The sequence below is a fragment of the Heloderma suspectum genome, chromosome 3, assembly GCF_057233095.1.
Source record: "Heloderma suspectum isolate Gila_16-S chromosome 3, 16-S_ref, whole genome shotgun sequence".
NCBI classification, from domain to species: domain Eukaryota; kingdom Metazoa; phylum Chordata; class Lepidosauria; order Squamata; family Helodermatidae; genus Heloderma; species Heloderma suspectum.
In genome coordinates this window covers 320,679,655-320,705,377 of record NC_139460.1, presented here as the reverse complement: position 1 = coordinate 320,705,377, position 25,723 = coordinate 320,679,655, and the positions used below count along the sequence as shown (strand labels likewise).

Below are 25,723 nucleotides of genomic sequence, written 5' to 3'. Positions count from 1 at the left end.
ATCAGGCCCATGGTCAGGCTATCCATTCTGACTGGCAGCAGTTCTCCAGGGTGTATCCCAAATTTGTGTGTGTGCCACAGTTGTAAAAAGTAAACTTTTAATTGAATTTCTAGCCCTCATGGTTATGGACCAACTACTGAAAGTGTCTGTTCAAGGCTCTGATGCTGGTCCCTATCCCCAGTTCCCTGCAGCTGACACTCTGCCTACTTCTCTGACCTGTGCCACTCCAGTCTTTGCCAAAATATTCTGTTAAACTCCTTACATTTGCTACAAGAATAAACTGCATATTTTTGCAAAGGAGCATCATTATTCCGGACACAGGATTTGCTTTTCTTTGATGCAGGATCTGGAGTCTTTTGGTCCCAACTGTGGGGTTCTTGGTGGTTGTTTTTTTATTTTATTTGTACAGACTACACCCAGTGTCTTGTCTCCGGTAAAGATGCCTTTCTGACACTTTCTTCCTGTTCCTGAACTGCCTCTGACAGACAAGCTTTGTCATCCTGAGAAGAAGAAGCAAGACAGTACTTGCTGAGAACTGGCCGTCCTCTCTCCACATTGCTGTTAGACATCCAGATGGCCTGGCCCTTTAATTAGGCCAGGCTTGTAGCTGCTCAGTTCCCTTACTTCTGGCACTGAGGAAGCCAGCACTAGAGAGAGTCTGCAGCAGAGAGGGAGTGTGTATGTGTAAGCAAGCAAGCAGTCTCACGGGGAGGCAGAGATCTGCCAGCTTTCCTCTTAGAAGAGAAAAGACAGAGGCTGGGAGGTTGGAACAACTAGGTTTCTGGTCAGTCTTGATGGCAGAAGCCCATCCAGGTGCTGATTTTTCATCCATATTAATTCATCCCAAACCAAGCTGTTCAGACTGCAGACAGTGTGTCATTCTCCAGGTAAGCCCTTAACAATCAGTTGTGTTGGGTAACTTTGTAGGGTAGCAAATGAGTGGGAGAGTAGGTGGGTATGGCTGTAAAAGGGGACAGCAACTATATAAGACCCTGGCTATATTTGGGCAAGCCTTTGTCGGTAGGATGTGTCTGCCAATCCCTGAACGAGAAATAACTTTAGCATGCCCTTATTTCCCATCTTTTCTTTTAAACAATTATTTGCTTCATTACAAAGTGATTCTTGAAAATTTGCCCTAATGACTGAGAGACCCATATTGCAGATGTGACCCACATTTTCTGAATGAGAAAGGAAGCAAATGGAACATGGCACACCACACCTTTCAGCTGTGTTGGCAGGTGCTTCTGCTGCTGCATCACAAATAGACCTGCACTTCAGTACTGAATGTGTACCATATTAATTATTTACTGTAACTCATAATATATTAGTAAATGTTCCCAGCCCTTTAAGTCCTCAACTGGAGGCACATAGGACTTGCATACAGTGACCATTTTGTTCCACTGTTTCTGAAGAGAAATAGGAGGGATGAGTGTTAGAGGTATTCCTTTTGTTCCAAGCTAGTGGGTTTGTGGTTTAGCTGGATGAAGAGCTTTCCCAATTTTCCTGGCAATAACATTTTAGCCTGAACTTTGCATATGATCAGATGCTTAGCAGTTTTAGTAAATGCAACTTCTAAGTGGGCTTTAATCAAATGTGGTATAGTGGTTTGAGTGTTGGACTGGGAGCGGGAGATCCAGGTTCTAGTCCCCACTTGGCCATGGAAGCTTGCTGGGTGACTTTGGGCCCGTTACAGACTCTCAGCCCAACCTACCTCACAGGGTTGTTGTTGCAAGGATAAAATAGAAAGGAGGAGGATAATGTAAACTGCCTTGGGTTCCTGGCAAAAGGGGAAAAGGCAGGATATAAATGCAATAAATACATAAATAAAAATTGCTCCAAGAAGATGGGTGAAGGGCCCCCCACGTTTATGTCTCATTCTCAAGTTGAAGGCATCACAGCCCCAAATAACTTCAGTGTGGACATTAATTTTGGCTTGTGGGTTCTATATCCTTAAACTTTAAGATCCTTCTGATCTGAATGCAGGTCTGGGAAAAGACAGTGAATTCCAGCAGGAGGCATCATCTTAACACCTGACATGTGTCTATTATCATCATTTATGTCACTGGGTCCAATACTTTTGTCCCCCTCTGTGGAACTCCTGCCCTGGGCAGGAGGGAAGGATGTTATGAGTGGGTGTAAGAACTTGGTTGGCATGATCAGTAATGTCAAAAGTTGTGGAAAGGATGACCAATTGGAGGGGGGCTTGGTGTAATAAGGGCAGTCTGGGGGCAGCTAGTGGAGTGTAAATAGGGTAATCCCTATTTAGAATACTGTCCTTATCTCATAATCCTGGGAAGAAAAATCTCAGTTTGTGCTGGTGACTCACTGTTCCCAACTACTCCATTTTTCAGCTAACCTACCAAGACGGTGAGCTAGAATGCTTGTGTGTCTGTTTAACCACTTGACACATCTCCGTGAGCACTTGACAACTTCTCTGGGTTTTCCTACAGGTACTGACCTACTACTGTCTGAACTTGGTGTCTTTGTTTTCACAGGCTTGGCTAGGTGAGTGGTGGTTCATAAAACTGTGATTTGTCTGGAGGCCAGAGAATGGTCTGAAAGTGCTCCTGCTTCTGAAGCTAAGCAGGAGTGGACCTGATCAGCAGTGGAAACTGCCAGGGAATCCTGGAACTGCCAGGGAATCCTATGCATGTAGCTGGTATAAGGCCTCTGTGAAATATTTATTTGTTTATTTATTTATTTATTACATTTATATACCGCCCCATAGCTGAAGCTCTCTGGGTGGTTTACAAAAGTGAAAGTAAAATATCTCAATGATTGCAGAAGTCTGTTGGTTAAATAACAAGTTGGCTGTTGACAGTCTTACCTGTGGGTCTCTTTGGGGTATTTGTAGTTTGCATAATGTGCCAGGAAAAGCCAGATTCTGTAATTACATAATTTATTCAGATTGCATAAATTTGTCTTGCATGATTAGTCAGTGGCAACCAGATAACAGTCAGCCTGTCATTTAACAGTTAGATAACAGACTGAAGGGCTGTCACACAGAAGATGGAGCAAACTTGTTCTCTGTTATGCCAGAGGACAAGACTAGAAGCAATGGGCAGCAATTACACGGAAGCAGATTTCTGCTAAACAGTAGGAGCAACTTCCTAACAGTAAGAGCTGCTCCACAGTGAAACAGACTGCTTCAGAAGGCAGTGGTTTATTTAAGCAGAGGCCATAGTTGCATCCCGCATTGTGGATCGTGCATTGAGCAGTGGGTTGGACTAGATGACCTTCAAGATCCCTTCCAGCTCTACTATAATTTATTCTACTGCTGTGAAGGAAGGGCAAGTTCATGCAGAACAATGAAATGTCACCTTCTGAGTACTTCTGCCCTGCTCTGGGATCTCTCTGGGATCCTACTGGAGCCCATGTATTTGCAGGCATATCTCCACAGCCATAAGAGCTCCATAAGCTAGTTGTGTTATTTTAAAAAAAAGTAAATCTTGAACGGGAACCAAATTCACTTCATGCTCATGTTGACATGCCTTGGAGCAATCAGGAAATTAATTCATTTTGCTCAGATTCCTCTGAATAGACCACTCATGGCAACCTCTCCTCATAACAACAAGAAGTTCTGTGTTGCGGTGTTAAAGTATGACAAGTTAACTTGAGTTCAGTTGCGGTGGGCCATCGCTGGAGCACCCCTTCATGGATCACTGCCTTGTTGTGGCGAAGGGGCTTGCGTAACTCAGTGAAGCCATAAGCTATGCCATGCAGGGCCACCCAAGACAGACAGGTCATGGCAGAGAGTTCTGACAAAATGTGGTCCACTGGAGAAGGAAATGGCAACCCACTCCAGTATTCTTGCCAAGAAAACCCCATGGAACGTATCACAAGGCTAAAAGAGATGACGCCAGAAGATGAGCCCCTCAGGTCGGAAGGTGTCCAATATACTACTGGGGAAGAGCAGAGGGTATTTCCAAGTAGCACCAGAAAGAGTGAAGCGGCTGGGCCAAAGCCGAAAGGACACTCAGACGTGGATGTGTCTGGTGGTGAAAAGAAAATCCGATGCTGTAAAGAACAATTTTGTTTAGGAACCTGGAATGTCAGATCAATGAATCAAGGTAAGTTGGAGGTGGTCAAACATAAGATGGCAAGATTGAAAATCGACATCTTGGGAATCAGCAAACTAAAATGGACAGGCATGAGCAAATTTAGTTCAGGTGACCATCATATCTACTATTGTGGGCAAGAATCCCTTAGAAGAAATGGAGTAGCACTCATAGTCAACAAAAGGGTGGGAAAAGCAGTACTGGGGTACAATCTTAAAAACGATAGAATGATCTCAGTACGAATCCAAGGCAAACCATTCAACATCACAGTAATTCAGGTCTATGCCCCAACCACTGAGGCCAAAGAAGCTGAGGTTGATGGGTTCTATGAAGACCTACAACACCTTCTAGAACTAACACCAAAAAAAGATGTCCTCTTCATCATAGGGGATTGGAATGCTAAAGTAGGAAGTCAAGAAATCACCGGGATAACAGGCAGGCATGGCCTTGGTGTACAAAATGAAGCAGGACAAAAGCTAATAGAGTTTTGCCAAGAGAACACGCTGATCATAGCAAACACTCTTTTCCAACAGCACAAGAGACGACTCTACACATGGACATCACCAGATGGTCAATATCGAAATCAGATTGATGATGTCCTTTGCAGCCAAAGATGGAGAAGCTCTATACAGTCAGTCAAAACAAGACCTGGAGCTGACTGTGGCTCAGATCATGAGCTTCTTGTTGCAAAATTTCGGCTTAAATTGAAGAATGTAGGGAAAACCACTAAACCATTCAGGTATGACCCAAATCATATCCCTTATGAATACACAGTGGAGGTGAGGAATAGATTTCAGGGATTAGACCTGATAGACAGAGTGCCTGAGGAACTATGGACGGAGGTCCGTAACATTGTTCAGGAGGCAGCAACAAAATCCATCCCAAAGAAAAAGAAATGCAAGAAAGCCAAGTGGCTGTCTGATGAGGCTTTACAAGTAGCTGAGGAAAGAAGGGAAGCGAAAAGCAAGGGAGAAAGGGGAAGATATATCCAACTGAATGCAGAGTTCCAGAGAATAGCAAGGAGAGACAAGAAGGCCTTCTTAAATGAACAATGCAAAGAAATCGAGGAAAACAACAGAATGGGAAAGACTAGAGATCTCTTCAAGAAAATCGGAGATCTCAAGGGAACGTTTTGTGCAAAGACAGGCATGATCAAGGACAAAGAAGGCAGGGACCTGACAGAAGCAGATGAGATTAAGAAGAGGTGGAAAGAATACACAGAAGAACTATACAGGAAAGATCTGAATGTCCCTGATAGCCATGATAGTGTGGTCACTGAACTTGACCCAGACATCCTAGAAAGTGAAGTCAAGTGGGCCTTAGGAAGCATTGCTAACAACAAAGCCAGCGGAGATGACAGTATTCCAGCTGAGCTATTTAAAATCCTAAAAAATGATGCTGTTAAAGTGCTGCATTCAATATGCCAACAAATTTGGAACACTCAACAATGGCCGCAAGACTGGAAAAGGTCAGTTTACATTCCAATTCCAAAGAAGGGCAACGCCAAAGAGTGTTCAAACTACCGCACAATTGCGCTCATTTCACATGCCAGCAAGGTGATGCTCAAAATCCTACAAGCTAGGCTTCAGCAGTATGTGAACCGAGAACTACCGGAAGTACAAGCTGGGTTTCGAAGAGGCAGAGGAACTAGAGATCAAATCGCCAACATTCGCTGCATCATGGAGAAAGCAAGAGAATTCCAGAAAAACGTCTATTTCTGCTTCATTGACTACGCTAAAGCCTTTGATTGTGTGGATCACAACAAACTGTGGCAAATTCTTAAAGTGATGGGAGTACCAGACCACGTTACCTGTCTCCTGAGAAACCTGTACGAGGGTCAAGAAGCAACAGTAAGAACCAGACATGGAACAACCGAGTGGTTCAGAATTGGGAAAGGAGTACGACAAGGCTGCATATTGTCCCCCTGCTTATTTAACTTATATGCAGAGTACATCATGAGAAATGCCGGGTTGGATGAATCAGAGGTTGGAATTAAGATTGCTGGGAGAATTATCAACAACCTCCGATATGCAGACGATACCACCCTAATGGCAGAAAGTGAAGAGGATTTCAAGAGCCTCTTGTTGAGGGTGAAAGAGGAGAGTGCAAAAGCTGGTTTGAAACTCAACATTAAAAAAACGAAGATCATGGCATCTGGCCCCATCACTTCCTGGCATATAGAAGGGGAAGAAATGGAAGCAGTGACAGATTTTACTTTCTTGGGCTCCAAGATCACCACAGGCAGTGACTGTAGCCATGAAATTAAAAGACGCTTGCTCCTTGGGAGGAAAGCTATGGCAAACCTAGACAGCATAGTAAGAAGCAGAGACATCACCTTGCCGACAAAGGTCCGTCTAATCAAAGCTATGGTTTTCCCAGTAGTAATGTATGGCTGTGAGAGCTGGACTATAAGGAAGGCTGAGCGCCGAAGAATTGATGCTTTCGAACTGTGGTGCTGGAGAAGACTCTTACAAGTCCCCTGGACTGCAAGGAGGTCAAATCAGTCCATCCTAAAGGAAATCAACGCTGAGTGCTCATTGGAAGGACAGATACTGAAGCTGAAGCTCAAATATTTTGGCCACCTAATGTGAAGAGAAAACTCTCTGGAAAAGACCCTGATGCTGGGAAAGACTGAAGGCAAAAGGAGAAGGGGACGGCAGAGGATGAGATGGCTAGATAGCATCACCGATGCAATGAATATGAACTTGAGCACACTCCGGGAGAGAGCGCAGGACAGGAAGGCCTGGCGTGCTATGGTCCATGGGGTCATGAAGAGTCGGACACGACTGAATGACTGAACAACAACTATCGCTGGAGCAACTCTTTTATGTTACTCCAGCCACACTGTTCTATTGTGACAAATGCAGAGAAAGCCTTCTTCTTTCTAGTTCTTGTGTAGCCTTCTAGTTGATGGTCAAGTTACAGTGGTTGTCAGTACTTGCCACATTTTGGATATTCTTAAGTGAATGCCGACAATCCCAGTTGAATTTTAGTAATGTCCCAAAATAGACATAAATATAGATTTATATTTTTGCACACGCACATCAATGAATCTGACAACCACATTTGGGTGACTGTCACTATTCACTGGTGTATTTCTTGAGTTTTTTTTCAGAATCACAACATATGTCTAGGATGGTCAACTCACTGTAACATACTTAATCTGCTTTGGAAGGCACCGGAAACCATCCCTACCTGCAGGCTAGGGAGTGAAATTTGAATTTGACTAAAGCAGGGATGGGGAACCTCAGGCCCATGGGCCAAATCTGGCCCTCCTGCAGTCTCAATCCAGCCCTCCAGGGTTTCTTAGATGGCCATGTCCACTTCTCCTGGCCCCACCCCTTTCATCCAAATGCCAATTTTTTTGGTGGTTTCCCAGCTTTTGCTCAGTTCCCCCACCCTCTTTTTTTAAGGTTGAAATGCTGTCCTAAGGCATAGTTACTGGCCGTAAGAGCTGTAAACTAAAACATGCTGATATTTTGGGTATTTCTGTTCCCATCCCTTCTGCCTTTGTCCCAACCCACCACTGGAATGCAAAAATTGAATTTGGCCCTTGGGTTAAAAGAGGGTCCCCACCCCCGGGCTAGAGGGAAAGACTCCTGGAGGGACTTGTGGAGTGCTGCTATTGCTTTGGAACCTACTGATGCTGCTTTGGGGGGTTCACCACACTGCCTGCCTATGTGTGTGTCTGCTTGCTATGTATTTAACCTGTATGTCTATAAATCAGCAGTTTATTTCAAATGGCACCCTAACTATCTCATCTAATAATAAGGAATGGGCCCTGGAAAAGCCTGGAAAAACCCTTCCACCACTTGAGGGGCAGGGTGGTAAAGGAAGTACAAAAGTATTGATTTCTCCAGCTGCACCAGCTCTTCTACTCAAGGATAAAAATGGCAGGTTTCTGGGTAGATGTAACATGGGTGGGGAGGTGTTCAGAAGTTCATACATTAGAAACAATGACTTGCAGATGGTATTGATACATGTACACATTTCAACCCCCATACGAAAGCACAACAGAATATCTGCCCATGTATGCAAGGGATTGTGTGAATAGGGGCACCTGTTGAGCCAAATTGGGGAAGATGACAATTTTTTTAAATGTTCTCTGCGCTCCCACCACCACACATCACATGTCACCAGTAGATAGGTAGAAGAGGTTCTTTTGCTTGGGTGAATGCAGCAGAAGTCCAGAGGCATCATAATATCAATAAGTTTGCAGTCCCTGTATTCCCAGGAACTGATAAGGGAAAGGAAAATCACGGAATGGGAACCTGTGGGTCTGTGTTTATTCATTGCAGGCTGCCTCACAGCTGCCTGCATAAAACATATAAAGACCAGATGGGTCTTGTTTACTTTGGTAAGAGAAATGTAAAGGGTACCGATGATTAAATAAAATAAAAGCAGCCGGTGGAGCCTCCATGGTAAGTCCTTGGTAAACAGTTCAGTGAAGCTGTAGCCACTCCGTGTCATGGCAGAGGAGACACGTGCGTTGCATGTTTCAGCCCGGACTCTTGAAAATGTAAGGAGAGGCATTGGGGACAAGATCTGTCTTTAATGGCCTCCTGCAGTTTCTTCAGGTTGGTTTGAAATATGTTGGGGCTCTGGGCGTGGAGAGGAAAACGTTAACTTTCCTGGGGGGTTACAGTCAAAACTAGCTAGTCAGTGCTAATGCCAGGTTTTGGAGGACCCTTAGACAAGATGCCCCAGTAGGCCATCTCCTGATCCCCATCATCTCACCTCCCCATCATCCTCCCTTTGCCTCTGGCAGGGCCAGCCCTCCCATGAAGCAAGGTGAGGTGGCCGCATCAGGCGGCAGAGTGGGAGGAGCAGTGCATTGCACCGCTCCCCCTCCACCACCAGGCGGGCCTACCACTGCTGCCCCGCTGCCTCCAGCAGGCACTCTGGAGAGTCTCGCCAACTGCTTTCCTACCGTGGCATTTGCCACACCAACAGAGCAGTGCTTTTTTTCTTTATTGTTTAAATTAGCAGTAGAGTGTTACAGCATCACAACACTTGTTTAATCAGTATTTCGCTAACATTTTAATATTTAAAAATATATTGCCAGAAAAGCCATACTTTAAGTAAAAGATTGCTATTTAAAATAAGTAAATAAACTGAGTGATAGAATGGCACCCACCTCAAAGGTTATAGTGGCTGTGTGCTGAGCAGTGATAGGTTCACCTGCTGGATACGTCACTGCCTGCACTACAAAACCAAGGCAAAACCAGGCCTTGTAAAAAAAGATGGAAGTGCTCTGGGCATCTTACCTGGGGGGAATGAGCTACTCTTCCGCCCTTCTCAAAAGGTCAAGACTTTCTGTGGCAGGAAAAAAGTTGGAAAAAATGCTGAGCAAACTCAAGAGGATAATAGATGGATGCCAGTGTCGTAAGGACCTCCACATAAAGGACCTCCCAATTGTAAAGATAGACAAGAACTGTGAAAAGCAAGAATTGTAGTAACAAAAGTATTAATGCTAATAAGCTCCACCAAGTTCCCTAAGTTAAATGTTTAATTTTTAAATCTGTAATGTATCCTGTACACAAAGGCTCAGGTTGTTGTTGTTTTTTAACAAGTACATTACAAAACTATCCATATTTTAATATAAACTGGGGTAAAATAACCCATACTTAGTCCTGGGCCATGTTTCCATGAAAACAGAAGGGCAAAGCAAACGAAGGAATACCGGAGTTTTCATGAAATCAGCATGGCTCCATGAAGGACTGCACCGCACCATTATAAATCCCTTACAGAAACATACTTCTGGGTGGGGTGGGGGGATTGGAAGTGAACGTCACCAGACTGCCAGGGGCTGCTTAACCAGTGGGAGAGGCTCCCCCCTCTAGGCTCTACTCCCCTTAACAGCAATCTCGGGAACAAGCCTCAATGATCACAATGGGATCTACTTCTGAGTAGACTTCCCAGAGCAATGCCCCATCCCGCCCATTTTTTCCCCTTTCCCTCTAAATACCAGGCTACCACATTAGCAGGCGCCCCTGAATAAATGCGCTATCGCACAATAGCGCAAAAGCATGATAGCGCAATTTCAAGGACAAACCTCGTTGACTACAACAGGAGTCAGCAGGCGCCCCTGAATTAATGCGCTATTGCACGATAGCGCAAATGCATGTTAGTGCCATTTCATGACAGAGCGATAGCGGGATACTAACATAGAGGGTTTGCGCCTTCGCATGTAATATGCTAAAGCTGAACTATGAAGCTTGCGAAAGGGGACCGAAGGACACAAAAGAATATTAGCCATGGATCTTCCCCGCATGTAGTTCTGGGGAAGCGACCTGAGATAAAACTTATTTTCAGGCTGTAGTGGGAGCACTTGCTTGCCCATGATAGCACGCTTATACGCACTAGCGATCTTGCGCTTATTTTCAATTTATTTTTTAAAAGTTGGTCTCTCGGCATCCTGCTCCAAAATGGCGTTGAAACATCTGGAAAACAGGGAGGGAAAGAGTTGGGTCAGTGAGCGACACACCCCCATGGGCAGGGCTACAAGCCCCCATGGGCAGGACTATGATACTGACGTGAGTGTGGGTGATGGAACACACCCCAACAGGACCGTAACTGAGCTGAAGTAAAGACGAAAAGTTGGACTATAACCAGTCTCAGAAGAACCAGTTTTTCCGCAATAAACTCTGGGATGCCTGCTGGATGGCCACAATGTCATATAAACCACGCGACCTCAACACGCAGCCAGGCTGGAGCTTACAAAGTCTCTGGATGATGCCTAGGTTTCAGCTTATCTCACAAGTCCCAGAACTGGAGAGCAACCACCAAGAACGCTTCTCTGTGAGCCCTTGCTGGATCAAACATGAAATGAATAACAGGTAGACGTCTCAGATCATGTTAGCGTAGCTTTGCACCTCTGTCCTAAAAACTGGCTGACATTTAAAGAAAGGAAAAACTTTGAAGCCGCTTCTGTGTACTTCTCCAAGTCCCTCTCTCGAGGTTCACTTCTCTAAGAAAGCCATTCCAAGCTAGTCTCATCCTACCCGCCTCTTGATGTCCTTCTGACACTCGATCCCTTCTCCTCATGGTAGCTTGTAAGCTAGCAATCCCCAAATTCTGTGCTACAAGAGAACTGCAAGAGTATAATGAGAAGTAAAATAATAATTTAATAAATTAAAGAGCCCCAAATAACCACCTGCAGAGGAAGCTACTGGCCAGGGCTGGCGTCAAGGGTAGGCATGGTCGGGCACCTTCCAAGGGTGGACATTCCAGCAGGGGCCCACTAAGAACAGTTCCGTGGAGTTGCTCCTCCACTTCACATTGCAGCCTGCTTGTTCATCGCCTCTCGCTCCAGCCCAGACAACAGTGGTAGTGAGAAGGAGGAGCAGTGCATTGCTCACTGGGTCTCTGACTTCAAGCAAGGAAGTGGCAGCAGTCGTGAAAAAGAAGAAGAAGAGGAGCAGGAGCCGCTGATGACAATCAACGGCACTGAGAAGGTTGGCTCATTGAAGGAGGGGGCCCACCGAGGGTGTCTTGCCTGAGGGCACTCCAACACCTGGAGCTGGCACGGCTACTGGCTACACCTCAGCATGGCTGACTGCTCTGCTCTTGCTTACTTCCAACCGGCTTCCACTAGGGAAGGGCAGTTGTGCCCATCTTTGCCTTGGGTGCGATTGGAGCATTGAATCATACTTATTACAGAGCCGCAGAAGAATTGCCCAACCTCAGAGGAGGCTGCCTATTACATTTCTGGAAAGTGTGAATCTGCCTCCTTCCAAACAGGAGGCATCTCCAGAACTCTCCCTCCCTCAGTAACCTGGGCCACAGAGGCTCGCCTTCACCACGACTGGGCAAATGCTGGGGCTCACAGGCTCCAGAGGACTCACTGGGGCTGAAGCCAGGATTTATTTTTAATTCTTAAGGGCCCAGCACTTTTAGTGTCAGTCTGGGCAGCTCTGCAGCAGCCTCTGAGCTCAACCCCAATGTAGTGTTCACACTCTTTAACGTTTTAAAGTTTAACAGAACTCCTCATTCTGCACTAAGAGCAATCCAAATGTCATACTGAATTTCTGCACAAAGAATTTTGCCCAGCAGAATAGCTTAGTTTGCATATATTTACATCTTTTGTTTGGTATCTAATACTGTAGGTCTCTTAGAATCTGGGTATAGGCAAAAGGACTGTGATGAAAGGAAGGGAGGAATCGACATCTGGGGAAACAGGTGGACCATACTTGAACATGAACATGACTGGTTGCTTATCATCCCCCAAACACTGGGTGTGGGTTGTTGTTTTTTTAGAGCTTATGCTGTTTCTTAATGTGGAACTGCCGTGCCTCTATCACTCATGAGCGGGAGCAAGAGAAGTTACTTTGCCCAACACCATTCAATTAACCTTCATTTCCAAATGAGGATTTGTACTTAGATCTCTTTTTTTGGCCCCTGCACCAGCATTGGTCAGACATTTGTGAGTGCATATGACATGCTAAGCTTACTGTAGTACCTTTACTTTGTTTTACAAAGAGATGGATTATATTTTTTAACTAAGCATGTCAACCATTTTAATACTTCTTAAGAACATAGGAATTGCCATGCAAGAGCAGACTCTAGGTCCGTTTAGTCCAACACACTGTTTCTGACCAGCTATAGGCTGTAGAAACTCTCCAGCATGACATGATGTAATAGCTTTATTTTAGTCAATTATTTACCTTCCTTTTTAACAACCAATCAACTTGTTAATTAATTTGGTTTAAATAAATTAGCATATTGCCAACATTTTAGTACATATAAGAAACTCACAGCTTAACAAATAAAAGCTACTATTTTATTTACTATGTCATGCATAGGTTCTAAATATTGTATTTTTAAAGCATCCATATTTATACTATGGATTTTTAAAACAGCTGTGATTTAAAAAAAAAAACCTATTTATAAATCAATGTTTTAAAAGCTACCAGTCATTGTTGTAAGAAGCAAAGGCCATCCTTAATATTTGGGGGGGGGGGGTTGTTCCTTTACCATAACACTAGAACCAAACTGGCTTCCAAAATAAACACATATGCTCAACTTGCAACAGCACAGTCTATAAAAATTGAGCAGTGAGTAATCAACACGTTTCAGTTGATTAATTTCCCAAATTACAGGTTTGCAACCACATTTACAACTCCTTTAACTTAAGTATCTCCCTTTCTCATTTGTGCTTTGTATTCTATGTTCTCTTCATTCCTTTGGGGCATTTATGATTTTGGCGGGGGGGTTGTTTTTTACTTTATTCTGTGCATTATAAATCCAGTTGACCAAAATCTCAAGTCTCTATACTGAAATCTTACAACTGGCTTGATAGTTACTGTTCTTGAAACAGTATATAATCATTCGAACCATAACAGCAGCCTAAATAAAACAGCAACTGTCCCAATCTGTTTCAGCAAGTCATGGTTTACATTGCAAAAGGAAATACAAGCACTGAATCCAAGCATGTTCAGGGTTGATTAGCTGCTTTCCATAGTATCTCTGTTTGTTTTTCCATGCCATCTTTTGCATGAGCAGCAGCTGCCCAGGACCTCTCCAATGTAACCAGTGCTACATATACAGTTATATAGAAGGTCACCTGGAAACAAAGATTTGTTTTCAGAATATGGATCATCTTCCAGTTTGGCTGAGCTGTCAGTGAGGCTCAGACCTTCTAAGAGACTGAACCACAGAGGGTTGCTTGGTTTCTGAGGGCAGCATCTGCTGTTCCCACCCACTAAGCCACCCACGGAGGTTACCTGGGTGACTTATCCTCACATGTGGAGGGGAAAAGAGTAGAGAGCAATTAGGATGTTAAAAGGTACTGTAATATTTGCTGGGACGTTAATAATTAGCATCAATAAATCTGATACAGGTCAGCATAAAGTGGCTGAAGGTGCAAAACCTGAAGCCACATGGACACCAGCAACATCTCGGATCATGGAAGACAGTCCAGTTCTGATCAAAGATGTTTATAAACTCTGTCTGTGTTTTCCTTGTGAATGCTTAATCTGAGGGTAGATTTACACCACTATTTTCAGGCTCACATGGTGAAGCCAGTCATCTCTTTCTTCCCCTTAATATGATAGTTGGTCTTGCGAATGTTCTGACACTATTCAGATATAGTACATCTCTCTCTTCTTTTTTTTGCAAACTTGTTAATCATCTTCTGCTGAAAATACTCAACGTGACACACAATCACAACAAACATGTAAAGAAAACACATTTTAGAAGAAATCTGCATTGACAAAAATACACGTATACAAGATCAAGGGTAAGATCCTGCCTCAACCCACATTTGAAAGTATGTGTATCAGTGATCAGGCCATGCTTAGGGAATCTGCCTCCTGTATGTTTTGTTTGTTTGTTTTTGTAAAATTGCTGTAAGGCAACTTTTTTCTGTGTATGAATTTATGATTTAGAGTAGAGAAATATGCCTTTCCAGATGAGATCAAGTTCCACCTTTGCAAGTATCCCAGCAACCAGCAAGGACTAGGTGATCCACCAGAAATTGTCCAGTGGTCCACCAGTATAACCAGGTATTTCCCACACAGGAAGACTGTTTTCCTGAGCATGCAGAAGGGGAAGAATTGTGACTACCGGGACATGATCTCTCCCCTTACAGTTTGGGCTGCTGACAAAGAACCTTTCTAGAGGCAATACCAGCATGAGAAAGAGGCATATTGGGGACTCCTGTATCGCTTAGATTTTCTGACCTTACCAGAGTGCTTTAGAAGAGGTGCACACTCCAGCACAGCCTTCCTGAGCCCAGTGTCCTCCAGATGTTTTGTACTACAACTGCCAGAATTCCTGTCCATTGGTCATGCTGGCTGGGGCTGATGGGACTTGACATCCAAAGCACCTGGAGGGCACCAGGTTGGGGAAGGGTACTTGAAACTGAAGCTCAAATATTCTGGCCACCTAATGAGAAGAGAAAAGTCACTGGAAAGGACCCTGATGCTGGGAAAGATTGAAGGCAAAAGGAGAAGGGGGCGGCAGAGGATGAGATGGCTAGATAGCGTCACCGATGCAATGAATATGAACTTGAGCACACTCCGGGAGAGAGCGCAGGACAGGAAGGCCTGGCGTGCTATAGTCCATGGGGTCACAAAGAGTCGGACACGACTTAATGACTGAACAACAACAAATCCTGTGATACTAACATCAGAAAGGTCCCAAAGAGTATTTCAGTAGTTTATTTTAAATTTGTGATTTTATTTAATCTGCATTTTACACTTTATCCTGACAGATTTTATTGTTGACCATTGCAGTTTAGGAATTAGTATAGTTTATATTTTTATTCAGTAAATGTATTCTGGTGTCTGCCTATTTGTTTGGGTATCCATTCCCTGAACTTAGTTAGAAAGAAACTAAGGCCCAGACAAGATGATGCATGAATGAATTTCATGTATCTGTTGTTTTGAAGCTGAAACAGCAGCACCCATGGTGGGTGCAGAGTGATCAGGATCAGGGGTGTGGCACACAGTGTATTTCCACTCCACACTGTGGATCTGATTAAAATGTTCTCCCCAAAAGCTACTATTCACCCCTGGAGGGAAGCTGCCATTAGAAGCTGTAGCGGGAGCATTTACACAGTCTTCACTATGTAGGTGAGTGTCAGGCTTCCTGATCCCCCCAGCGCACAGGCTCAGGCAGTCTGACACCAGACACCCAAATCAGTGAGATTTCTTTATTTCAGGAAATCCCACGGCAAAAGCTTAATGGTTACACTCTTCAGAAATCATATAGCTGATGGTCAGCAGCTATAGGCTGTTTGTAATTCCAGAACAGTCCAAAGCTAAACACATGGACGGAGGTCCGTAACATTGTTCAGGAGGCAGCAACAAAATCCATCCCAAAGAAAAAGAAATGCAAGAAAGCCAAGTGGCTGTCTGATGAGGCTTTACAAGTAGATGAGGAAAGAAGGGAAGCGAAAAGCAAGGGAGAAAGGGGAAGATATATCCAACTGAATGCAGAGTTCCAGAGAATAGCAAGGAGAGACAAGAAGGCCTTCTTAAATGAACAATGCAAAGAGATCGAGGAAAACAACAGAATGGGAAGGACTAGAGATCTCTTCAAGAAAATTGGAGATCTCAAGGGAACGTTTTGTGCAAAGACGGGCATGATCAAGGACAAAGAAGGCAGGGACCTAACAGAAACAGATGAGATTAAGAAGAGGTGGAAAGAATACACAGAAGAACTATACAGGAAAGATCTGAATGTCCCCGATAGCCATGATAGTGCGGTCACTGAACTTGAGCCGGACATCCTCGAGAGTGAAGTCAAGTGGGCCTTAGGAAGCATTACTAACAACAAAGCTAGCGGAGATGACAGTATTCCAGCTGAGCTATTTAAGATCCTAAAAGATGATGCTGTTAAAGTGCTGCACTCAATATGCCAACAAATTTGGAACACTCAACAGTGGCCTCAAGACTGGAAAAGGTCAGTTTACATTCGAGTTCCAAAGAAGGGCAATGCCAAAGAGTGTTCAAACTACCGCACAATTGCGCTCATTTCACATGCCACCAAGGTGATGCTCAAAATCCTACAAGCTAGGCTTCAGCAGTATGCGAACCGAGAACTACCGGAAGTACAAGCGGGGTTTCGAAGAGGCAGAGGAACTAGAGATCAAATAGCCAACTTTCACTGGATCATGGAGAAAGCAAGAGAATTCCAGAAAAACTTCTATTTCTGCTTCATTGACTATGCTAAAGCCTTTGATTGTGTGGATCACAACAAACTGTGGCAAATTCTTAAAGAGATGGGAGTACCAGACCACGTTACCTGTCTCCTGAGAAACCTGTACGAGGGTCAAGAAGCAACAGTCAGAACCAGACATGGAACAACCGAGTGGTTCAAAATTGGGAAAGGAGTACGACAAGGCTGCATATTGTCCCCCTGCTTATTTAACTTATATGCAGAGTACATCATGAGAAATGCCAGTTGGATGAATCAGAGGTCGGAATTAAGATTGCTGGGAGAATTATCAACAACCTCCGATATGCAGACGATACCACCCTAATGGCAGAAAGCGAAGAGGATCTCAAGAGCCTCTTGTTGAGGGTGAAAGAGGAGAGTGCAAAAGCTGGTTTGAAACTCAACATTAAAAAAACGAAGATCATGGCATCTGGCCCCATCACTTCCTGGCATATAGAAGGGGAAGAAATGGAAGCTGTGACAGATTTTATTTTCTTGGGCTCCAAGATCACCGCAGACGGTGACTGTAGCCATGAAATTAAAAGACGCTTGCTCCTTGGGAGGAAAGCTATGGCAAACCTAGACAGCATAGTAAGAGGCAGAGACATCACCTTGCCAACAAAGGTCCGCATAATCAAAGCTATGGTTTTCCCAGTAGTAACGTATGGCTGTGAGAGCTGGACTATAAGGAGGGCTGAGCGCCGAAGAATTGATGCTTTCGAACTGTGGTGCTGGAGAAGACTCTTACGAGTCCCCTGGACTGCAAGGAGGTCAAATCAGTCCATCCTAAAGGAAATCAACGCTGAGTGCTCATTGGAAGGACAGATACTGAAGCTGAAGCTCAAATATTTTGGCCACCTAATGCGAAGAGAAAACTCTGGAAAAGACCCTGATGCTGGGAAAGACTGAAGGCAAAAGGAGAAGGGGACGGCAGAGGATGAGATGGCTAGATAGCATCACCGATGCAATGAATATGAACTTGAGCACACTCCGGGAGAGAGCGCAGGACAGGAAGGCCTGGCGTGCTATGGTCCATGGGGTCACGAAGAGTCGGACACGACTGAACAACAACAACAACTACCATGACTGAGATCCTCATCAACATGGTTTCTCCGTTGCCACTTCCATGGTTCTGAACACAAGGGAAGGGACTCGATTCCTGGCATACGTAACTCAGACAGTCCTTACATGGGGTTCCAACCCCAGACATGGAAAGGGAATGATTCCTGGAATGAACTCATCAGGTAATCAAGGGATAACTTCTTGAAAAGGCCAAAACAAGACCACACCCATAGAGAGTTAGACCAACTTGAAATCTTCCGTTGATAACTCCAGGCTGCATGGTCGAGGCCCGTCAAGATCAAGGGAAGGGCATACCCACACACGCAAGGAGTTCGACCACTTTCGCATTGGCAACTCCACACTGCATGAGTTCTGGCAGAGGGAAGTCCAAAAGTCATAGATCAAACCCAGCCTGCCGTACTCTGAGCTGACTACAAACAGAGACACACAATCCACAACAAACGAGAGTTCAAGTCTGTGAAAAGCCTCACAGTACTTTTCATGGCAAGTCCTTAACAATCCAGAGTTCCAGTTCATGCGCAGAGTGCCTCCAAAAGCCCAGACGATGATGGATCCAAACAGAGAAGGCTTCGAGCAATGAAGATGAGATGTTCCTAGCAAAGGCTCTTTGCCTTTGCAGCAGCTTAAAAGGGAAGGCGTGTCTGCAAGACACCCCCTCCGGATCCCTTGACAGACAAGGGCCTTTAGCCTTTCAGCAAGGCCTCTGTCTAAACAGGGCGGCACTGCTCAGCCCTCCAGCAGTGACGCTCCAACCTGGGTGACCCTTCTGCAAACCCCACCCCACCTCTGTGAGGTTGCCACAGACAGCTTCCAGCCTCCCTGCCGGCCAAGGCCAGACCAGCAGCTGGACAGGGAGTTGGGTGAATCCCCCCTGGCTCTGCTCTGAGAACACTGATAGAGACAGACTCACACAGATTCTGACATTCCAGAGGCTGAATAGGCCCAAGCCCTTCCAGGCTACTTCTAATCAAATCCTGGCTATAACCTACAAGGCTCTGACAGTACGTGTGTGTTGTCTCAATCCTGATTTAGGCTGCCTCTGGGGCAACATGGTCATGTACCAAACACATTTACTCCGGTTGCCCAGGGGTTTGTACTCTTTCCAATAAGCTTCATTTCAGGGTAAGACAACAGAGTAAGTGATGAAGTCATTGCTTGGCCACTTCACTATTGGCTTGAAATAAGGATCAGAGCAATGTGCATCTGGTCATGCAGATTGCTCTGCCTTAATAAAGTGGGTTGAAAACATCTAAGTTCTTTCCAGAGGAGATTCTGGGACTCTGGCTCCTTCTTCTTGGTCCCCAGATCCTCTCTAATCTATATAAGAATACTTTAACATAATGCTTATTACTAGAGATCTCCCAGACCGATTTTACTCATTTTTCAAAAAATTGAAGCTTGAGCAGCGTAGATATGGAGAAAATTTTGAACTTCAAAGAAGTTCAAAGCTCAAGCTTCAATAGCAAAACAGTATGTTTATTTCTTCTGCGCCAGTCTCCTACAGTTCAGTGCCATTTATTTGCTCCGTGCCAAACAGCGCCTGATCTGACATCATGTGTTTTTGACCTCCATTACCTGCATCGTCCCACTTTCCTTTTTTCTGTTTCTGTTTGGGTTTGTTTTTATTTGTTTTGCTTCACGGACAGGCTCCACTGGGCACTGCTAGGCCTCAGGGTAGTTGCTAGGGGCAATGGCTGTGCTCCCCCTGCCCAGATTGCATTGTTTATTTATTTATTGCATTTATACCCCGCCTTTTTTCCTCTTGCAAGGAACCCAAGGCGGCTTACATTATCCTCCTCCTCTCCATTTTATCCTCACAACAACAACCCTGTGAGGTGGGTTGGGCTGAGAGTCTGTGAATGGCCCAAAGTCACCCAGTGAGCTTCCATGGCCAAGTGGGGACTAGAACCTGGATCTCCCAGCTCCTAGTCCAACACTCTTGCCACTACACCACACTGGCATTGTTTCCAATGGAACAAATCAGAGAGCAAGGAGGGAGGGGCTGCTGCTGCTCCTCCCGTGATGCCCTGCACGCGGGGTGGGGGGGTTGTGTGTGTGTGTGAGTGAGAGAGAGGGTGTGTGTGTGCAAGAATGGCACCATTTTGGATGGCCCTGGCTCAGGGCTGGTGAGAGAAAGGCAGCATTTTTTTCCTTCTCCCCCCACACCTCCCACCTTTTGTTTTTCAGGCCTGGGTGAAGGTGGGGTGGAGGTGGGGCTTCTTGGGTGGGGGCTTGGGACACCCCCTTTCCCTGCAACAGAAGAAGGGTAGGTCTGTCTATGCTTTCATGTAATGGGAGGGGGTTCTTATTGGAAGGAGAGAGGCTGATTGTGTGGATGAATAAGAGGGAGGGAGGTGGGTTGGAAGATCCTGTTTGCTGTGATGGGGGGAGGCTTGCTTTAATGTAGTAGGAAGAGGTCATATTATTGGCGTGCTCATGGAAGGGGAGCTGACGCAGGACATAATTGGAAAGTTGAGAGGCATAGAGGGAAGGAAAGAAGGAAATGCTCCCTGACAGTTGTTCCAGTCGCAAGGGAAGCGGCCAAACATATTTTCATCCAATCATTCTCAGACTTCTAGCACCCGTGGTGACACGGTCTTTATACTAGCATGAACAGAAGGTTCTACCCCTGCCTCCTCTGTTGATTTAGCTTCCTCACTACTTTTTCCTTGTTTTTTCTCAACTTGACTGTGGGCGGTGCGGCTTGTTAGTTCCATCTGTAGATCATGCCGGGCTTGTACTGCCTGCCAGCCTGGACCGCCCTTCCTCTACAGAGCTCATGTGTGAAGGCCTGTGCCAATGGGTATTCCCTGGGACTCACTGCTCACCTTACATACATCAACCTGGAGCAGCAGCCTGTGGAAGGTAAGAGCTATTTGGAGCTTCACCGGCAGATTATACCTGAATAGATGGTAGGCAATGCTGTTCCTGATTGAATAGGTACTGTGTTGGTCCTTGACCCTTTCTTTTTGTGCTGCTTCAGGTGCATGGCTCCTGTTGGCAGACACATATAGATATGGACTACTTCTTTGTTGCTGTAGCAGTCATAGCTCAGTGGTAGAGCACTTGCTTTGTATGCAGGAAGTCCCAGGTTCAATTCCCGGCCTCTCCAAGTAGGGCTAGGGAAGAATCCTGCCTGAAGTCCTAAAGAGCGACTGCCAGTCAGGGTCAACTAGATGGACCAATGGTCTGTTATAAAAAAGCAGCTTCCCATGTTCCTATCACTCTTAAATCTTTTCTGTGAAGTCTTCATTCCTGAAGAGGCCAGCAGATTCTTCTGGGTACAGGGTATATCTGTACCTTTAATTTATGGTAGAATTAAGATGATTTACAATAGCTGTGTGGATGAAGCTGAGGTTTCTTGCCCTGTATGGAACTGGGTGTCATTTTCCACCTCTTCTGTGATAGTTATAATAAGGAGACAGATAAAATGAATGCAATGGGAGGACTGTTGCTTGGGGATCAGCCTGGCTTTTTGTGCACAGGAATATTCATTTATCCCCTGGAGGAGTCAGAGGTCATCTCCAGCTTTGCAGCTGTGACAGGAAGCAGAACCTTCACCTTCCAGATCCAGAACCGGCCCCGGCTGGAGGACTGCTGCCTTGACTGTACTGCAAGTTGGAACCAGCCACTCTGCTGCGCTAACGGTTGGTTGTGGTAACATCTCCTTGCAGTGCTTTGTCCCACCAGCTCATGGCAGATTCAAATAGGCATATCCTTGGTGTGGAAGAATCACCAAAGGTGGTTTTCCTCTTCTGTTTCCATGTGATAAAGTGATCAGCTTCCAACTCCAAGAACACTATCCATAGGCTAGAGCTAAAGGCAGGTTAGAGAGATCCATTGGACAGCTGGAATAGCTTTAGAACAGCCTTCCCCAACCTGGTGACCTCCAGTTGTATTTGACTACAAGTCCCATCAGCCCAGCCTGTGCAGCCAATGGCCATGTTGGCTGGGGATGATGAGAGTTATAGTCAACATATCCGGAGGGCACCAGGTTGGAACACCCTGGGCTTGGAGCCCAGAGTTCTGTCAAAAGGATCGAATCATAGAATTGGAAGAGGCCTACAAGACCATCGAGTCCAATCCCCTGCTCAGTGCAGGAAGCCTGATTCCCAGGCAGTCTCCTATCCAAGTGCTAACCAGGGCTGACCCTGCTTAGCTTACGAGATCAGACGAGATCAGGCACATCCAGCCCTTTGCTTGTCAAAGGAAACAGTCCTGGGTCCAACAGAGACACAACCAGCAAAAGAAGGGAAATGGCTTTGAGCATTTCAGACAGTGGATATAATCAGACAGATATTGAATAGATCAAATCCAATCACCAAGTGCTTCTCAATAATTGCTGCCATGCTTGAAGGTGGGAAGTCTCTGTCTGGCCACTGTATTTAACACCATTTTCAGGTAACACCTTGGAGGTAAGCAACTCTGTGCCTGGGTGTATTCAGATTTATTTCCTGATTACTATGCCGTAAGCTAATTATGAGGAATTTGATTTGGCACCGTTTGATGAATTTGTATTTTTTTAATCTCTTCTTGTGTATGTGACCAAAGACATGGGATGTCATGACAAGACTGCTTGCAAAATATTACTGGGTGGCTATATAAATCCACAGATTTTGGCCTAACCTTCCTCAGTTTGCCAAGAGTATGCAGAATGACTGGGATGTACATACGACATCAAGAAGCTTCAGTGAGATAATTAGTAATATTTAGAGTGATTCCGCCACATGCATTGTGGTTTTGCCATCCCAGTGGTAGCTTTCAAATGGGAGCAGGAAGTGAGGGCTATGGGTGACTCTAGTCTTCCCTGTGCTGTCTGGGTAGTGATGTGCTTTTAGACTCTAGCATAGAGAAGGTAGTAGCCTCCCCCATGAGTCTGTCCAAGGCACCTTCCTAACTACCTCCTCTCTACTTTCCGCCTAGGCCACTTGATCCTTGATGAAGACTTAGCTCGTTCTACTTTCATCATCAGCACAGGTCCAATTGGGCCTTCAGAAACTTTGACTGTGATCTTCAGCAGCAGCCAGGAGCTGGCAACCCTGCCAAGTGGCGCATTACGTGTCCTCTTCCCATCTGTGCTCATGCCCTTCATCGTATCCATCCCCGAAAGTGAAAGTGAGGCAAGAGGCTTGTGTGACGACAGGTTGGCTCTATGGTGATTTTCATGGCTTTCTCGCAGTCTCTGCTATATGGGATGGGGGTTGAGGAAGTTTTGGGAGCCACTAATAGCCAGCAAGTAGCTATGTCATGAGAAGGACACAGGGGGGTAGAATTGTTACACTGACTCATACAGGTTCTCAATTTGCACTCCAGCATCACCATACCAAACAACCTTGCACTGTAGGACACTCTCCCACTATGGTTTCCCACATCCTAGGTAGCCTTGTGCTTTCAGCATAATGCACATCAGAGAACCTGTTGGGTTCTCTAGTGGGTAAACGCAGAAGAAAAAGAGAGAAGGTTTGAGGTGTGTGTAAGGAACTGGAGAGACCTCAGAGAAGCCAAAGGGCTTGAAACATGATCTTGAGGGGGCTGAAGATGGTTAACTTAGAGCACCATTTTGACCACCATTTTTACTGTGGCCTGTGAGCTGAAGGACTGCAGTCAGTGTGAATCCACAGTCCACACGTCCAGGCAGCAACCCGCACAAGAGTTACTCAAGCCCTGGGTATGTGGCACAAATAATAGAGTATAGGAGTCTGGGCCAATTAGAAGCTCATTGGGAGTCACATGACCCTGACTCAGCATCATACCCTCTATCTTTGATGTTCAGAGGCAAGTGACAGTGCTTCTGTAACCAACATGGCACCATTCATGTACAAGAAGGAAGTATCAACAGTCTTGGGGAAACTCCACAGTTGGCAGAAATAAAAACAAATATTTAGGGGAAAAACCCAGCCCAATGGGGACTGAACATGCTCAGTGGCCACAGAACGCTGACTGACTGTTGTTGTGGGTGGGGAGCAGAAAACCAGATGAGATGAGAAATCGAACAGAGTATTGTGGAGGAGGGCATGGCTGACTCACTGAAACACTGAATAGGAGCACTCCACACACCGCAATGTTTTGTTGCTGGTCCCATTTGTATCCTTTAATGGAATTTGTACAAAGGTTGGACTGAAGATTTTAGCATTGTAACCCATGACCCTTTGCCATGGTGGGAGCAGGAAATTGTCTTCTAAACCCACAGACCAGTGTTCAAATTTAGTTGTCTTCCCCCACCCCACAACTCTCTCATTCTTGAGGAAGCAATTTACATGATCAAAATTGGTGATCTGAAAGAGTAAATTGGGTGGGTCTGAGCAGGGCTCAGCATGTGGTGAAACCATTGTGCAGTTGCCATAGAAGTGTGCCCAGCTTACACCTCAGCCCATGTTTATCATGCCTTTGTAAAGCTGCCAAAATGGGTCCTTACCATTAAGGTGAAAACTTCGTGAAATATTTGCTGGGTTAAATTGTTCTTGTAAATAATGTTCCCCTGTGGTAGAATCTATCATGAGGTAGTTAGTTCTTCTTTGTGGTCTCTGCGCTTCACACATATGGACTCTGTGCCTGCATGGAGCCCCATTTTGGGAAACTGCTATACCTGAGGACTTTTGGCGGGAACCCTCCCCCATGGTCCCAGCGTGCATGTCCCTAGTGGCTTCCCACCTATTTGCTCAGTTCTCTGTCAACTGCCATTGTGGTAGCCTTGTGAGGGAACTTCTCCGCATTCACTGATTTCTGAAAGCATTTTGCCAAGGTTTTATTCTTTCTCTTCTTTCTGTTCTTCTTCCTCTGACTTTGTGTTATCATTTTATTATTTCATTTTTGCGATCTTGTGACCATCCGACAGGCATATGGCCCTCCAGGCACCTTTTCAGAAGTGTGTACATTGTGGAAGCAAACTACCTCTGACAGACGGATATTCCCTGTGCCTTTTTTGCCTTGGTTTTCACTAAACAAGCCCAAAGGAATCAATCCGATTGGCTATGTGCTGTTCTCGGGCGCTGGGGGGAGTGGAGGTACCAAAGGAGATAATGGCTTAGCTTCTCCTAGCATATCTAGGCATATCTGCCTCATCGTGGCCTATACAAGTGTTGGAGTCAACTTCGCTCCATAATCTAGCTCATACTTTGAAACAGCTGGAGTCTCTGAACAGACAAGTCCCACTCACGCCGGGGTGGCCTTTGACTCCATTGGTGGCAAAAAAGATAACGAAAAAGGCCAGAGCTTCTAAATCGTGACCTGAGCATAAGAAGAAGAAAAAGAAAAGCTAAAAAAAGATGGCAGAATCGGTTCGCTGATTCCAACCGCAGTTCCCAGTCCTCCACCAATGCGACAATCCCTGATTCCAAAGGCTGTATTGGTCCCAGCACAAGACCCAGTACCAGTCGCATCAACGTCAGAGGGGGAGATTAGGGATGCTTTCCTGGTCCAGCTGCCTCCGTTACTGCCTCATGACAATCAGTACCAATCGCCTTGATATGGAGGGGCTTCAGCATGCCATCCTCAGTCCCTGGACTCCATCTTCTCAGTGGCGTCAGTACAGAATTGTCATGCCTCTAGACATTACAAGTGGCATCAATGCTGGTCCAGATCACTGTTGTCAGATTGAGACAGGCAGTCCAAATGGGACATGCCTTACAGGAGAGTTCGAGATTGGGACATTGATCGTATGGACTAATACCACCGGAAGTACTACTATCCTCGCCAGGAGTTCTATGACCATGATGTTTGTTGGTATCAACCAGAACCATCAGCCATGATCTCAAGACCATAGGATGATGACAGTATCTTCCTGGCTCCCCCTCCAATGATAACTTCCCAACCAGTGCCACCGCCTAAACCACCAACACATCCATTGAATGAAATGATGCCTATGTGTCCTCCACCAGTTCACCGCTTGACCAAGGTTCCTTTGGCTTTGGCGGTTCTGT

General features: G+C 45.4%; 1 protein-coding gene across 2 annotated transcripts in view; it reads left to right on the top strand.

Annotated features, from left to right (window-relative positions):
- The first annotated feature begins 483 nt into the window (after window positions 1-483).
- VWA5B2 (von Willebrand factor A domain containing 5B2) overlaps window positions 484-25,723 on the top strand; it is a 78,818-nt gene continuing 53,578 nt past the window's right edge. The window contains exons 1-4 of one of the 2 annotated variants that reach the window (XM_084847650.1): window positions 484-887; window positions 20,516-20,669; window positions 21,290-21,451; window positions 22,728-22,947. In XM_084847650.1, the coding sequence (XP_084703776.1) occupies window positions 20,531-20,669; window positions 21,290-21,451; window positions 22,728-22,947 (521 nt within the window). In that variant the 5' untranslated portion in view covers window positions 484-887; window positions 20,516-20,530. Of the gene's footprint in view, window positions 888-19,869; window positions 19,931-20,515; window positions 20,670-21,289; window positions 21,452-22,727; window positions 22,948-25,723 lie in introns of those variants that run through there. The other variant, XM_084847651.1, reaches the window with a different exon arrangement.